The sequence below is a fragment of the Glycine max genome, chromosome 9 (assembly GCF_000004515.6).
Source record: "Glycine max cultivar Williams 82 chromosome 9, Glycine_max_v4.0, whole genome shotgun sequence".
Taxonomy (NCBI): Eukaryota; Viridiplantae; Streptophyta; class Magnoliopsida; order Fabales; family Fabaceae; genus Glycine; species Glycine max.
In genome coordinates, this window is record NC_038245.2 from 43,638,588 (window position 1) to 43,656,475 (window position 17,888).

Consider the following 17,888-nt stretch of genomic DNA (forward strand, 5'->3'; position numbering starts at 1 on the left):
CTATGTAAGCTCTTATAACTTCTTTTACTGCCCCCTACAAAAAATTAATGTCACAATGAGGATGAAAATAATAAAAAAATTGTGTTTGTGGAAATATGCAAGTGAGACAATATTGATGATGAAGATGACAAGAATATGTAATTTATTAACACAAATATTACTTTAAATAGTGAAAAAATATTTTCATTTATCAAATATCTCTGTTTGGATCAAATAAACTTATATGTGAATAATAAGGCAATAATCTATAAAAAATGTCTTGTCACTCTTTTCAAATCTTCCGTGTTCTCTCCATTTGCTGTATACCTCTTTTCACTTTTTAATGTATAATTGACTTCAAGTTTCATGCACTGTCGTATAATTTTTTATACTATTAATTATTAAAATATTTTAAATATATCTATTAAAATAATTATTATAAAAAAAAACTTAACATCAATGTCTATCCTCCACCGGAAAAAATCCTTTTGCATACTCAAGTTTTAAATTTGAGACCACTTATTAAATTGACCTGCAACAATCTCAAATGATTAATCTAAATTGAGCTGCAACAATCTCACATGATTAATCTAAGGTGGTAACATAAATGTTAATTTATGATTGAAATACTAATTAAATTCTACATATAATTTGTCTAACATTAGAGCCATAGCATGATCAGACAGCTTATCTATTAACCATGACTTTTACCTTCTCATTTTCAGGAACAGTGGCCCATAATTTTGAAATGCTTGTATCTGCCTTTCAAGTCACTTTTAATTATAGTCCCCAATAACATGCCCATTTTTTGTCCATGTTTCAAATGACAACACGATAATGTTGCATTGTTGCTGAACCGAAGAACAACAGTGCAAAAGGACAATTAGAAAACTTGTTAGGTTGCTTCATCAATCTTTTTCAATCAAGCTCTAAAATCCTAGCCTCATTTCCTTGTCAATTGAAGAAGAAAAAATCAAACCTGATCAATAGAAGGAGCTGAAAATTTGTGATGTTTCCTTACAAGTTATTTTTATGAGAGTTGAATTGGAAATCATAATAATTAAAAACATATTGGACCCCTCAGGGTTTTTTTTTTTCTCTATAGCCAGATCAAAATATGTCGTACATAGATATACAATTATACATACATAAAAAAAACGTATGATATTTCATTTGCGTACCTTAGGCAGCCACATTGGCCATTACAACTTGATATATACACCAACCGTAAATTAAGCTAAGGTAGCAAATCTCTCTTTCTCTACTACCTTCCGTGTTCTTCAATAATGACTCCACGTGTTTCTGCAGCTACCACCTCTATAGGGGGCATGTGTCACTTGTGATACATTGTGATCATTATCAGAAATTAAAGCCCCCATACAAACATTCTACACATGCATCGTTTTGATGTGGCATAATTGGTTGGGATTGAATCGACTATGGCGTAGTTTCAACTTTGATGGAGAAAAGAAAACAGTTCCTTGTTTGCATCATTATGGTATATAGGGCAGGAATTGTACATAGTGTCATTTAAAAGGTTTGGCACAGAAATACTGTCACACATATAAATGCTTGAGAGCAACTTGGCATGACCTTATCTGGACTTTCTGCTAGATAAAATGATTCAATTCTTAATTGCTCATCCCATTGTGAAGAATGGTGAAAAGGGTAAAAGGAGGAACCAAAATCATGTACATGTTTTAATTATTGAGAAGAAATATTGTACATATAGGTTATCTTATTTTGCTCCTTTATCCAACAAATGAACCAAGTACTAGACTTATATGTATTTATGTTATTGGTATATGATACTAATATTTAGAATGTTACAATATAAGAAATGTGAGATTGATTATAATTGGTTGGTGGGGATCCTAGCATGTACATGTGCCCCAATTATGGTGGTCACACAATCACCATTCGCCGTCCTAAGGAGAAACCTCTCATTCCGGACAATATTAAATGATTAATGGTCCTCATTAGATTTGTTTAATTAATTCTCCTGCTCCTTCTATCCGCCTTGTACATGCATGTGAATTTTAATGATTTAATATTAGTACAATGATAATTAAATGGAAATTTATGGGAATTTCAATTTAACAGCACTAACCGCTAATCATGTGCGTTCTAATGGAAACAAAACAAAGGGTCAGTGCCTCAGGGGAAGAAGATGATTTATCATATAATATATTTATGTTACTAACTTACTGTGATCAATTAGTTTATGTGTCCTTGGTGCATAGACATGTCAGCTCAAGCAATTTGTTCAGTCCTATCATTGGTGACTCTGTCGTTTATGAAAGGATCTCACACGGCAACCATGTCGTGGATGATGAGATTCATTCACTAATGGTGCCAAAATGCTTTCTTTCAACAAGTTGTAACAAAATGAGACTGTAATTAAATTAATCAACTTTAATATATACATGTATGTTGAACAAGCAAAGATTTTGTGGGAGTAAATAAAACCATGTAGATTTCGTTGTTCCCAATTGTCTCTTAAAATTAAGCAATAAAAAGTCCTCAAGGGGTGGCAATATGCTTGATCCTCTCCGAATGCTACTTAATTAGATAGCACAGGAGTTTATTCAAATCTTGCAAATTTCCAATGCCATGAGTTGCGTTCAACTTGAAATTTAAAAGAAAATCTTGATCTTCTCAACCAAAAAATAAATAAAATTCCAAGCTCACTCTTCTCATGTGGGTCAATCGTATCCATATGGGGCTGTCCAAAATTATCGGGGATGGAGGATTCTTTAATTCTTTTAAGATTTAAAAAAATGCTATACTCGTGTTGTGTCTAAGGGTAAATGAAGGATTAAATGTTGAAAAATGGTGTAGCCACCTCTGTGCTCTCACTGCCACATTACCATTATGATTGAGGGGGCCATCCAAATCGCTAGCATGTGTTATTATCAGGTTCATTGGAATTTGGATATTTTTGGTCTATATATTTTTCTCGTTTTTTTATATAGTATTAATTTGGAATATTTTTTGTTTATTTATTTTCTCGGCTTATTATATAGCATTAACTAAAAGTCCTGATCTATGATTCCAAAACAATTTAAAATTCAGATTAGATTTGAATCGATTAAACTATACATTGATTATATTTTTAAGTTGATCAATTGTGAACTAGAAGTCTCGTCTATTAAAAAATTCAAATAAAAACGATCCATCCTATTATTAATATTTTAGTACAAATACATCTTAGTTTGAAAAATTCAGCAAAAATAAAACATCTTAGTTAGAAATACTTTTTTTTAATGTTTACTAATTGTTAAATATTTTTGCACACTCATCATAAATGATGGGGTAGGTTTAGGGATCACGTCGAAAACCTTAGGATTTAATGCTGAGTGGCAATAGTTTCAAATTTTGAATACCGAAAACGTTTAAAAATTGAAGGTAGGTAATGTAGAATGAACAATGTGTGAGAGTCGGCCATCAAGGAGAAAGGTCAATGCATCTACATTATAATATGCTGTTTTGGTTGTTAACAAAGTAGGCTCATGGGGTCTTCTAGTGAAAATTAGGAGTCAAATTGTTAACCTCTTTATTCATTTTATTTGTCTACATTTTCAGAATAAAAAGTGATTTCTATTTATTTGTTTGTTTAAGAGAGTATTAGTTACTTCTCGTATTCTTATTTCTTTCTAGTTATTAAATACTATGTATAATAAATAATAGAAAAATAATAAAGGAGGCGATATTAGGAATTTTTTATAAATTTCATATTAGGAAGTTAAAAAATAACATAAATAAAGATATTAATTATATTTTTTTAATTTGTGTTATTTTCTTAGGGGGCAGATAAAAGAAAAGGTAAATATTAGTAGTGCTCTAATTAATGCAAGGTCATGTCTAAGCATTTGGAGGCCTAAGGTAATTTTAAAGAAATTTAAAATAATATTAATCATCAATTTTATATTAATTTTAGATTTTTAAGTTCTTAAAATTATTTACTAATGTTTTATAATCAAATTTTTTTAATGTGTGTATATTCATGTGTGTGTATTTGTTGTAATCCATACTCCTATGCATTCTAATTTTACTTTCAGATATTTTTTTCATCGATTAATTATTAGAATTTTAAAATATAGCATAATTATTTTATTGTGATATATATATATATATATTAATGAGCTTAAGACAAGTACTTTGATGTCGGTGCTATCTACACAACTATATTTTAATCGGATAAAAGTGTAAAGCCTTTATTAAAAATTGTTATCAATGTCCCATTGTGATTTCTGATACATTTTCAACGTGAATATTAGTAAAATCTTTTTTATCATTGATTTATTAAGCTGTATCCTTAGCTTTAGTTAGCAAAACCCTCAAAAGTCAAAATAGTTAATAAGGAGTTTTCATGCCTTCGTAAGAACACACATTAAATTTATTAAGAATTTCTTTTTAAATTGGGACAAAGAAAGTTCAGTTTCGCTCATTCAATGATAATTTATAGTTCTTTTAAGTGTATGTTTGCCTTGATATGTATTTATGATTGAATTTTATTATTATTCAAAATGTGTATATATGTTTTTAAATTACTCTCTCAAATTCTCAGGATTTGATACAATGATGAAAGTCTGAGTATGTTGAGAATATAATTTATTTAATGAGAGAATTTATGTTTAATTTTTATTATATGTAAAAAAAATTAGACTAACGACAATCAAACACACCGTGAACATGATTAGTCTTTGATCTAGTAAAAATATTCTCTTCCCATCTATGCATGGTCTTTATTACTACATGTTTGTACCTTTATCTATGATTTTTCATACAGAATGAAATTTTAGAAGTCCAATAACTTATATTTTTAACATGTTGTCAATACAAAACTTGACAACTTGTTCGTCAATGTATTTTCCAACAATATATATTTCAAATTACTATAGATTCTTTACACTCCACTTTAGAATTTTCATGCATCACTTAATTAATTAGATACATCCGGTGTAATAAATAAGGTTGCATAACCTAATTTTTCTCACTAAATGATTAATCAATTGTATTATAATGTCAAAAAACCAAAGAGGAAAGTGCATCTCCAATTGATATAAATAATAGCATCATCATTTTTTAATCCATCCAATTTTTAGGGATTGTTGGCACCAAAATAGTTAGTCAATCAAAGGTTAGCAATCAACAACAAACAATTGATAAAATAACATATAATGTGAAGACTATTTTTAGTTGACAACGATAATAAGGGATAAAATTATAAGACATTTGTATAAAAAACACATTATTTTGAGACCGCAAGAGCTTAAGGAAATATGGAGAGGCAATGATCAAAATGGTTAGATAGTTAGAATGATGTAAACCATGATCTCTTAAAATTTAGGGACAGTGGTTATGAGCAAATGATAATATGTAATCGTTTTTACCTTTATAAACAAGTGAAAACAAGAAGTATTTAAGGTCTATAATGTTAATCATTCAAAATTATCTTCTTTTGCTCAATTTTTATGGTTTTCTCACTATTTTTATTGTCCTTAATCACTTTCTTTTACTTTTAAACACTTCATATTTAGTTATTTATAATTTTTTTACCGCACATTCATATAGGAATAATTTAAACTTCAAAGTCACAATCATTGAAAAACTCTTTGACAAAAAGCCTAATCAAGAACCATAGTTCATTCTCTAAGTCAATCACTTAAGTGAGAATCAATTGATATTATCTAACACTATGATTAATCATATTTCAAACCAACAAAAATAATAACTTTTGTTACATTAACATTGAAGAATAAACATAGCCTAATTATGATGTATCTTAATAATTTTGATGTCACAAATAGTCAATGTAGTATTTATTAAATCATGACAATCTTTAGAGTTTAAGCTTGATAAGTTTAGATCTTTCAAAGTTTAGATATTTCATCTATAATACTAGTACTACATATGAGATTATAAATTTTAACTTTCGACAATTGTAAATACAAATATAAAAATATATTTTGTGTAATTTATTAAGAAGTAAAATTGACTGCAAGAGTAATGTGACTAGTGTACAGACGTAATATTGACAGGTGAGTTCGCAAAACGACGAGAGAGTTGACAAACTGACACCATCCTTTAGGCTTGATGTGTGCATTTATCAGTGGTGCTACGTACTCACTCCATTAATGGCGTCAAATGCAACTGCTGCACTGCTTATTCTTCGATACTTGCGAAAGTAAAACACATTCTCAGCGTCCAATAATGTCAATGCATTCTCTCGGTTCAGTTGTTTTTTCTGCGTTGGCATGAAATGAAACAAAAGAAAAAATAAACATAAAAATTACTTCTTCCATTCTTATTTAAAACAACTAAATTTAAAATAATATTTATTTTATTTTATAAGACTCAATTAATTACTTTTGTACTAAAAATCTGTCTAGTTAAAGAAAATAAAAAAATATATTTACAAATAACTAGAAGAGAAAAAAATATTAATTACAAAGATAATTTTAATTTTTTTTAATTTAAAATAAATTTATTGTTATTAATTAAATGATAATTTTTTTAATATTGACGAATTAAGTAATCTGATCTTATATATATATATAGGTAATATTGATATATGTTTATTTAATTGAAAAGAAAACATATAAACATGGATTATTTATTTTTGGAAATGAAATTTAGTTTTTGTTTTCTCTTTGGTACAAATCAGTGTAATTATTTACGTTATATACAACAGGTATTGAGTTTATAACTTATAAATACTCCATTTATTATCATGATATTTTTAAATATTATTTCTCATATAAAATTATTGATGTTTAAGATAAGTATATGCAAACAAAACTATTTACTAAGTGCAATATATTAATGTATAAAATGCCCTTTTTTAATATAAGAAGTAAATGCAATTTGTTATTTGTTGAAGCACTTATTAAACAAGTTATAAATGCATATTTAGATCAAAATTTGCAGTGTGGATTGTCATTCTTCCTCCACATAATAATAATAATAATAATAATAATAATAATAATAATAATAATAAGTAGTAGTAGTAGTAGGAGTTTCTGCCTCGTTCCGTCTTGTAGACGTGATATTTGTAATGAATGCGGTGTGAAAATAGGATTTCAAACACACTCTAAATATAATATTCCTTGTAAGAGATCAAATTAAATTATTTTAGGGATATCTACAGCCAAAAAATAATAACATAACTTGAAATTTATAAAAAATTAATGACTTTAAAATAAAATAAAACTTTGTACCAAAAAACAAAACGAAACAAAACTAAATTAATGGTCTTACACGGATGTAGCCTGAAAATTTTGATTAAAATACATTTATATTTTTCACTTATTTTGAATCAAATTACTCACTCTCACTCGTTGCATTTATTACGAGTTTTGTTTTTTTTACAAAAATATATTTGTGAACGCCTGGTTATTGTGATTATAATACTTTGCCCAAAACGTCAGCCAAGCAGACAAAATAAACGAGACATTTTAATTTTATTTTATTATGTTTTGTCTTACTTTTTTTGGATAATTTTTTTTTCAATTGCTTGTCTTATCTGTTATATTCTTAAATATTTGAAACATAAAATAAAATATATTTTGTTACATTTTATTTTATCACATTTATTAAATACTAACTAAAAATTAAACATGTTTAATTTTAATCGATAAATTAACTGGCTAACGCATTTGCTTCATTTTTTTAGTGATTGTTTTGTTGAATTGATTCATTTTAGAGGACACACTACAATTCCTATATTTATTAAATTTACTATTATTGTTGTTGTTATATAATTTTCATATAGAATTCTTAGAGGGTGTTTGACTTCTTTTTTTTTTTTTAAGTTGTTGGTGTGAAAATTGATCGACCCTAATGACAGCTAACACCAAACAGTTAATTCTTGCTCAAGTAACTCTTACTCGAGAAAGAGATTTTATCCCTGATCAGGTTTCTAGTCTACTCCAAAGTACTTCTGAGCAATTTGTAGTTTGTAAAAACAATAAATAAAGATTGTAAAAGAAAGTAATAAAAGGAAACAAATAAATAGAAATATGAGAAATTGCATTAATTTTATTATTTACATTTTGAGCTAAACTTAGCTTCGATCTCCTTAAAAGGAAAAGTCATACCAAACACTTAGTAAATTATTTTCATATAATAAAATTTGAAAAATAGCTTATAATTTAGTAAGGAAAACTTTTTTACAGTTTACACAAAACTTATTCACCTAGTGCCACTTTAAATCCCAACTTGGCCTAAAATACTATTTTTAAAACTTATTTTCACATGTTTTGCATTTTGAATACTTCACTCACTTTCCCGTTAAATAGTTCTCACATATTTTAGTTTATTTTAAATTATGTTTATTTATTGTGAGGCTTTAACTTGTTTTTAAATTATTTATTTTAGAAAATTAAATTTTTTTACCAAATCATTTTTTTTCTTTAAAAGGTGCTTAAGAAGAGAACAAAAATAAAGAGCACCGATTAATATTCACTTAATTTTTTTTACTGTAAAATACCTTTCAAACAAAAAAATTAGGTCAACATAACCTGCTATTGAGAGGTTTCATATCCGTGTGAGTAATAAAGGAAAACATTTAAAAAATGAATTCATAAATTTTAATAAATTAAATCAAAATATTCTTTAAATTGATTTTCTTTTTAAGTTAAATGAAAAAGTAAATATAATATCTCAAAATCATTTTATAAATAAGCTTCTTTCAAAATATCCTTTTTCACCAATCCGATTCATGCCTTCTGTTCATCCAGACAGACCCACAAATCAACACGCAGTCGAATGGATAACTCAATAGGTTTGGTTCAGCAAAATAATTCATCGGTTGATTTAACATTTTTTTTTCTATTTTAAGAAAATTCCACTTCATATGATTCCATTTGTCCCTCCATTTAGAGGATTTAAATAATAAGATCAAGTTTTTTCATAAACTAGGGCAAATTCAGGCCACAGAAAAAAGAAAAAAAGGAAACAGCTTCTACAGCTTGGAAGGTCTTATTGGCCTACGTACCACAAGTAACAGCAAGGCATTCATATTTTGTTTGATTTCATATAATATGGCAAGAAATAGTTAAACGTATGCTTAATTGCTAATACGTTAATTTTAGATTTCCTATTTATAAAATATAAAAAAAGGACTTGAACTTTGTTAGTTATGAATAATTCAATCCCACTATCGACACTATCACACTAGACATGATAAATCAATTATCAATCAAATCGTTGTATTAACATTTAACTATTGGAAAGATACAAATAACAATGTAATAGCTTACAGAGGCAAAACAGAGAAAGGAGAGGTGGTGAGCCAACTCATATATACCTATAACTAATTAGCTATACCTACACCATTTAGATTAGACATCATGTTGCAGAGCTGTAGAAGGTAGAAATGAGAGATGGCGAAGGAGAAAGGATTTAAATTATTATTATTTGTTATTTTTAAATTTTTTTAAAAAAAAAACTTTATGATGATGATGCGAACTTTACAGGGAAACCTGCACCCTTAGACCTGTCTTTTTTATGAGCATAAGCAAGTCTGCATTTCCTTAAAATGTGTTAAGCACCTGAACGGCTCAACCTTTCAGACTTCATCATTACCGTATTGGTGAAATGTCAACATTTCACGGCTTAGTTATTTTTTATTTTTGTAGAAACTACTTTTATCGTACACCATTTTGATTTTTTATCACCTCTTTCGTATGAATTTTGTTTTATATATACAAAATCACAATCATCTTATTTCATAAATGAATTGGTATATTTTATTTGTTTGAGCACTGTACAGTCTGTACTACTCCATCTACATTAAGATATTTGTTTTGCTATTTTGTACTTAAATTATTGGTTAAATAAAAGATTCTTACTGTTTATGTGGTAAATTTAAATTCCCACTAATAAAAACAATATAATCTTTAAAAAAATTTATTTTTTCAATAATCATGTGTTTTTTTAATGACACTTTTTTACTTTTCTTTTGTTAGTTTTGTACTGAGTCTGCATTATTTGATTCAACTTAATAGAGTTTGACCAAGAACAAATCTCATACTCAAATTCTTGTTGAGTTGAGGAGCCTTTTAAGGTTACTTAAAAGCCTCTAAGTTATTTTGATCTGTATTCAAGTGTTCTTTATGCTTGATGCAAAGGGTCTTTATGTTTACTAATGTCATGTATGTCAAGGACTCCAAAATATTTCAAAGTTGGAACACCCACACCCTATGAGCTTATGACTATGTTCAAGTGTCTAGTGTTGAGTTGAATATTCCCCAAAAAATCAAATGACTGAAGATGATCATCTTATCATTGTTCTTGCGCTAGCTGAGGGTAAGAACTATTAGCTTATTTTTAAATTATTTTAATTAATTAATTAATTTGGTTTTATTAACTTTTTTTTGGTTTTTTGTCTCACAACTAAGCCATCCTAGTCCATGATTGCAATTATTTGCTCCCAGTTTCAGGAATAATATTCATCTCGGAGTGAAACCTCTATGGAAGTACTTAAAAATGATTTAGCACCTTTATTGTAAACTTGATATATTTAAATTCATTATTTACTTTTTTTAATTTCTTAGCTTTATTGTTATATACTGCATGTAAATTGTAATGACTGCTTTTTAATTTAGTATTATGTGACACGGTCTGAGGAGAATGAACCAATCATTTGAAAAATCTTCAACCACAAGGGTTCACGACACCTATCCAATATGCTAACCACAATTTGTAAGGGACAACGCCCTAATTGAATAGCTGGCTAGATTCACGTAGAAAAGTCTCTGTTGTTATTGTGGGACACTTATTTTTAATAAGGTGTCACAGCATGCACAGAGGATCAATTAGGCATAAAGAAAGGGGGTAAGTTTTTCCATATTGGATGGGTTCCATAAATGTTGTCAAACATGCACTTCTTATGTATATCAAGCTCTTTTGAACCTTATTTAGTTTATAAATGATCAATTTTTACTTTTATCAAACTAAGTGGGCGTTTGGGAACCCATCAAATACACACATATAATCAGAAAATCTTGTCATAATCGATGTTTTATGCAAAAACAAAAATATCCTACTTCCAATAGACGCGCGTAAAACCTGTGTAAACGTGGATACAAACATACAATAATTTTATCTTACAAGAAATAACTGAAAAAAAGCTTTCATCAATGAAACGTGCTTAACTTCTCACATGAGATGAAAAGGTTTGAAGAGTTTATAGATAAATCCTCTTGCCAAACAATTTTTTAGATTAACCATAAATCATATATAATTAATTTAATCTATGTTATCTTGTTAATTTAGTTAAAAATATATAGGAACATTTTAAGGTGAGATTGTTTCGGTCTCAAGCAAACATATATGTGATAGAGATCTCTTTAGGTGCTTGAAGATGTGAGCAGATCGATGTGATCAATGGAAAGATGAAAGCGCACACACATATATATGATGTTTGTGTTTTTCTCATAATTTGGGTTTGCATCTGCGTTTAATAAAGAACTGTGTGTGGAACATAGTGGGGAAAAATGATGAGCCCATCAATGAATTAGACAAGCATGGTTAATGGTTTCTCTAAACTGAAGCATGATGACTTTAAAATAAGATGAATGAACCGTCTGCAACTGCAAATTTTGGGTCAGAATTATAATGCCCCTAAATTAGATTTATTATAACAGAGGAAGTGTTTGGGTTATTTTTTTTCAAATATTTTAGCGTATAATACTAACATACTTCAACTGAAAAAAAATGAGAATATGTTAGCAATCCCATATATATATATATATATATATGAAGTCTTCACCTTATTTCAAGAGTTTCAGTTTTTTGTTTGAATACATGCATTTTCTATATAAAAAAAAAATTCCGCCTGACTTGAATAAATCATTATGAAAAATAAATTTTTTTCTTAAAACATTTAATATAGTTATATACTTAAAAATTATAACTCACGGTTAAAACTATTGATTAAAGTGAAACAATTTATAACAATTACTACATGTCCTAAATGATAACTTCCTCCAACTCTAAGTCTTTAATTAGACCAATCTTTAGAGATTGTTCAATTTGGAGTGCAGATACAACTCACATACGAAATGGAGCAAGAATTTTTGCTGAGATAGTACTACTGTCATTGCAGTAATTGTTGAAAGAACAAGTGAACAACAACCATTATCGCCATCGCTCATAAAGGCCACAATCGTGATCACTTTGATTAAGATTATCTTGAAGACTTAGGTCTTTAGTTTTTTTATATGATATTTTTTATCTATATTTTTATTTTTTTATAATTTTATCTATATTATTTAAATAAAAAATTAAAATTAATAATTACTCCATAAAAGTCATGGAGATTTTATCATGCATTTATCGACTATCCAGTCGTGGATAAATATTGACTGTTAGTGGGTATCGGTAATTACTGATAATTAAGCCATTGATCAAGTTAGCCACTGAAAAAAAACGTGCTTACTTTTTACGGGTACGTGAACATAAATACGTCACTAAAAATTGTACACTACCGATGATTTTCTTGCAATTATTGACAGTTTTTACCTGCTTGTAATTATGAACTTTCTTATAGGAATTATGAGTTTGATTATCCTTTATGGTAAGTGTATTGATTAAAAAGGTTAACAAGTATTGGAAAAAAAATCATTAATAATAATAATAATAATGGTAAGAGTATTGACGTACTTGATTCCTAAGGCTACCCTGCAATTACATGAAAATTACTTTATGTTTTATAATAATTAACGTATAAAAATAAATAAATCTCAAAGTAATAACTATTTAGTTTTTTTTAATGCTATAGTTATTGTCTTCGTACTTATTTATAATGCTCAACTTAAAAGTAATTTTTTATTTATATTTTTATCTCTTGTAATATTAATAATAAACAATAAAAATTATATATATAAATTATTACTAACAAGATTAATTCTATAAAATCATTATTAATAAAAAAAATTTAAAATGATAATTGTTATGAGACGGAAGAAACAATAAACTACGGATAGTTTTGGCAATATCAACGACTTTAACTCTAGACAGTTAAGAACCTTCTCATATTAATTTTGAATGAGAAAAAATTAATTAATGTCATGAATAATTCTAAAAGAATCCTTATTTTCATTATTTATTTTTTAAAATCTAATGGTTATAATGATTAAATAATCTTAATTATTAGATTTCAAGAAAACAAATGATTAAGATAAGAAGAGTTATTCTTTTAATTAATTTCATCTCTCCTCATTTTGAATTATATTATTTACAATTATAAGAATAAGGACCAAGAATTTTATAAATATTTTTTAATTAAATTTACTATAAAAATACTGCATTAATAATATTAAATATAACATTTTTTATATAAATAAGTGATTAAAAAATGATACTGTATTATTAAAAACCAATTTGGGCATCTACATTTGAAGATCAAACGTGAACGATTTTGTTCCATTTCATATTAGGTCGAATCACAAGTTCTGTTTAGTTACCGCCAAATACTGCATCATCAATGGAGAGTTTCAAATAAATGCTTCACAACCTTGATCTCACTTACAATCAATTACCCTTTGTTTTGGCAGCTAATATTTTCTTCTTTGGAGGACAGTTTGATCTCTATCTATAACCCTATATTTGGTTGGTTCACTGTAGCAAGGATTTATGTGGAAAACTTAAAAAAAAAATGTAAATCCCATATTTTTGTACATTAATTTAATTTAAATATTTAATTACATTTCTATGTCTTTCCTTTCCATTTTACTCTCCCTAAGGATACCAAAGTCTCATTAAACGAAGAGGTGAGAGGGATAGCATGAGTACAGTCAGGTGTCATTAAGATATGCCCCAATTGGCAAATGTCGACAATAACGTGTCTAAGACAAATTTGTGCCATAAGGGGGTTCTAACGAGACTAGTTGATAATTATCCTGATGAATAACCAAAGTTACCAAACCCATTAACGTTGATGTAAAAAGAAGAGTTCAAATCGCTAATATATGGACCAAAACAAAAAGTTTACTTTAATATGAAAAAAAAAGGTGTTAATAACGTTGGTGCTGGGTCAATTACTACAGTGTTTAGCTTGAGCATTTTCTTGGGATCGATGAGGAATTAAAAAAAAGACAAAAAATCATACACCCAACCAATGGCCGTTATTCTATTCAATTCAATGACTAGAGCCCAAATTAATAAATTATTGTTATGGTAATTAATGAGATGCAGAGATGGAATGACGGATTTACCCTTCCCAGGAGAAGGACTGGTCTATGTCCTGAACATCACAATTTCCCACACCATTAATATGAATAGCCAACGAAATGGAGCCCACTACGGACGAACCAGATTGTGATTGTAGGTATCAAAGTTGGCTCAGCTACTTAATGCCGAATCACAGTACTTTACATGCATACAGCTCATTGAAACTCGTCAGTAGTAGTAATTCATGCACATTTCAACCAACCAAATATAAAATTTGAATTTTGAATAAATGAAAGTTAGATAATGAATATCCTGAAGGGGGATTTTTGCTTTGTGGGAAAAGGGAAAACTGACGAAGATTAAGGCGAAAGGGATGAATCAGAGTAACCATGAATGAAGCTCTGTGAGTGCAAAGGCAGAGATGGAGACGGTTCTCGACCTCACACTGTTGCATGGGTCGGTGGTGACCATAACGTGAGAATGAGACAGTCTTTGCACAATTCCATGGAGGGAGGCCGTTGACTTGTTACTGTAGTTATCAACCTCCACTTGCCAGTTACTTACTTACCCCATGTTAATCCCAAGACCATCACCCCCCATTTTTTTATTTTTTTTACCCGGATAATAATATTCCCAACTATAGTCAAAACCTTGTGTTTTTCTAGGATTTAACGTGTTTATGACATTATTATATACACCCTTTTGAGAGAGGGGGGTGTTCAATTTGGAAGCAACAGCTAAGGCTTTTTCCATTGAGGTGCTCTTTTTGGGCTCCCGAAACAGAAAATTAGAAATTCACACATAGGTCATGCACATAGATAAATACTACATGGTGGGGATTGGAAATAGAAAGAATGAAAAGAGGAACATGAAAAGGGTCTCTGAATCTAATCCATTTCCTCTTCTCCTCCTCTCCCTTTCCCCTTTCTAATCAACTTTCATGCCCAAAAACGTTTCGTTTGTCCTCTAAAACCACAAACCATCACCTAAACTCCTAAAGCGATATTCAATTTTGTGCGAGAATGGTTACTGGGTGGAGAAGAGCGTTCTGCACATCCATCCCCAAAGACAGAGAACCCAAAGTGTTGACAGAGAAACAACAACAGCATTGCGAAAACAATAGCAGCAACAACAACAATAGCACCACCACCAATCACAGTCCCAAAATCAGTTCCAAGTTTAGATTTTTCTCCAACCCATCAACACCCCGTTGTGAATCTCAACTTTCATCAACCCCTAGCCTCCGTTGTCGAACCACTTGCTCAGTCCCAAACAGCCCAAAACTTCAATGCAAAACAAAAACTCCAAGGTTTTTCCATAACTCCAATCCCTCATCGCCCAAGTCGCCATCGAGTTTTTCACTTCTCAAATCAACTCTACGACTATCCAAAGTAAGCAACCAAAACGTGATTCCTTACTTCTTAACTAGTTTCCTAAACCCATCAAATTATGTTATGCTTATGCTATTAATCACTGACCAATATGTTCTTTTGAGTGTGCAGAGTCGATGTGGAATCTGTATGCAGAGCGCGAGGAGTGGGCAAGGAACAGCAATTTTCACAGCGGAATGCTCTCACACGTTTCACTTCCCTTGCATAGTGAAGAAGCACCCGATCGTCACGTGCCCCGTGTGCAACACTAGCTGGAAGGAGCTTCCGGTGCTCTCCATCAACAACAACAACAACGACAAGAGCGACAAGAGAGGCTTCAAGGTCTACAACGACGACGAGCCTCTCATGTCTCCAACTTCACTCTCTCGCTTCAATCCTATTCCCGAGTCAGAAAACGAAGACGAAGAACAAGAACAAGATAACATTAACACGGAGTTTAAGGGCTTTCATGTCAATCCACTTCCCAATTTACATTCAACGACGGTGATTAGGAGGAACCTCCAGCTATCGTTGCTGCCGGAGGCGGCCATTGTCGCCGCCAACCGAAACTACGAGAGTTACGTCGTCGTTTTGAAGCTCAAGCCGCCGCACGTGACGAAAACGTCGCGTCGTGCTCCAATTGACCTCATCGCCGTGCTCGACGTCGGTGGCGCCATGTCCGGCAGCAAGCTCCGTCTCATGAAAAGCTCCATGCGGCAAGTGATCTCGTCGCTCCGTCCAACCGATCGTCTTTCCATCGTCGCATTCTCGGCCGGATCCAAGCGGCTGCTTCCGCTGCGGCGAATGACCGGTGGCGGCCAGCGGTCAGCGCGGCGGATCGTCGACGCGCTCGCCGCGATTGATCAAACAAGAGAAGGAACTCCGGTGAAGAACGACGCCGTGAAAAAAGCCGCGAAAGTTCTCGAGGATCGCCGCGAGAAGAACGCCGTGGCGAGCATTGTAGTCCTCTCCGATCTGAACGACTCACGCGCTGGAAACAACATGCACAAACCCTCGCTTGTTTCCACCACGCGGCTTGCCCACCTCGAAGTCCCAGTGCACGCGGTGCGGTTGGGAGAGTGTTCCCACGCGCTCTCAGACGACGCGCTGGCGAATTTCGTGGGAGGTTTGTTGAACGTGGTGGCTCAGGACGTTAGGATTCAGTTAGAGGTGGTGTCGCGATCCCGCGCTGTGGAGATTGCTGGCGTGTATTCATTATCGGGTCGACCCGTTTCTCTCGGGTCATCGGATTGGATCCGACTCGGTGATCTCTACGCGGAGGAAGAGAGAGAATTCCTCGTGGAACTCAAAGTGCCTGCGGCTTCCGCTGGGTCCCACCACGTCCTGACCGTACGATCCTCCTATCGGAACCCCCTCACTCGTGAGCCTTTGATTCCCGTTGAGCAGGCAATGCTCGTTCCGCGTCCCCACGCCGTACGATCCTCGTGCGCCAAGATCGAACGCTTACGGAACCTCCACGTCACTGCGCGAGCCGTGGCCGAATCTTCCCGGCTCGCTGAACATAATGATCTCTCTGGAGCTCATCACTTGCTCTCTTCGGCTCGCGCGCTTCTCTTGCAGTCAAGTAAGCCGGAAGAGGAGTTTCTCCGCTGGCTCGAAGCCGAGCAAGCCGAGCTGCAACGGCGCAGACAGAGGCAAACACAGAGAAACAGTCGTGTTGAAGAGAAGGTGGAGCCGCTTACGCCGACTTCGGCTTGGCGGGCTGCTGAGAGGTTGGCTAAAGTGGCTATCATGAGAAAGTCTATGAACAGAGTTAGTGACTTGCATGGATTTGAGAATGCCAGATTTTAGTTGTAATTTTTATTTTAAAAATGTTATTGTGCATAGATGAAAAGGAATTATTAATAGAGAATTGTTTTTTAGAAATGAGCATGAGACAAGGAGTAGTACTAGACGACTAGAACCTTTCTGGGTTAATAAGGAAAGGAAGCGATAGTGATGGCAAAGTGAACCCACATACATGTATGACTTGATTGGGCATTGTGGCTAGCTGTTTCTTCTCTTTTGTCCTCTTTCTTCTTCCTCTTATAATTTTCGAAAATTCCAAATTTCATTTATGCTAAATAATCACATCGAGAATAATTTTAATTTTTTAAAAAATAGGAGATTATTTTGTTCTCAAAGATCAATTAATAATAGACGCAGTTGGTGGGTCTAATCTACAGAATGCGATAAAAATTAATAGTAGTGTTTGCTTGCATGAGCTGTTAGTAAGGGTTAAAGAAGCAGAAGGGTTGGGGCCTGATACTTGCTACTTGCTACTGGACTGCTTACATATCGTGACAAAGGATTGTGCCCATGCAAGTGCTTCAGTTTTACTTAACTTGGCATTATTTG

The 17,888-nt window shown here is 31.6% G+C and overlaps 1 protein-coding gene across 1 annotated transcript; it reads left to right on the top strand.

The window, feature by feature from the left end:
• The first annotated feature begins 14,570 nt into the window (after nucleotides 1-14,570).
• Nucleotides 14,571-17,532, top strand: LOC100785742 (probable E3 ubiquitin-protein ligase EDA40). The gene is made up of 2 exons (XM_003534217.5): nucleotides 14,571-15,551; nucleotides 15,663-17,532. The coding sequence occupies exons 1-2, from the start codon at nucleotides 15,183-15,185 to the stop codon at nucleotides 17,340-17,342; spliced, it is 2,049 nt and encodes a 682-aa protein (XP_003534265.1). The 5' UTR covers nucleotides 14,571-15,182; the 3' UTR covers nucleotides 17,343-17,532.
• Nucleotides 17,533-17,888: the final 356 nt, after the last annotated feature.

What these genes read in the sequence shown, in the direction of transcription:
- LOC100785742 (XM_003534217.5), top strand. Translation starts at nt 15,183, where the DNA reads ATGGTTACTGGGTGGAGAAGAGCGTTCTGCACATCCATCCCCAAAGAC. An exon ending in CAACTCTACGACTATCCAAA is followed by an intron (nt 15,552 to 15,662) that starts GTAAGCAACCAA and finishes TTGAGTGTGCAG; the next exon opens with AGTCGATGTGGAATCTGTAT.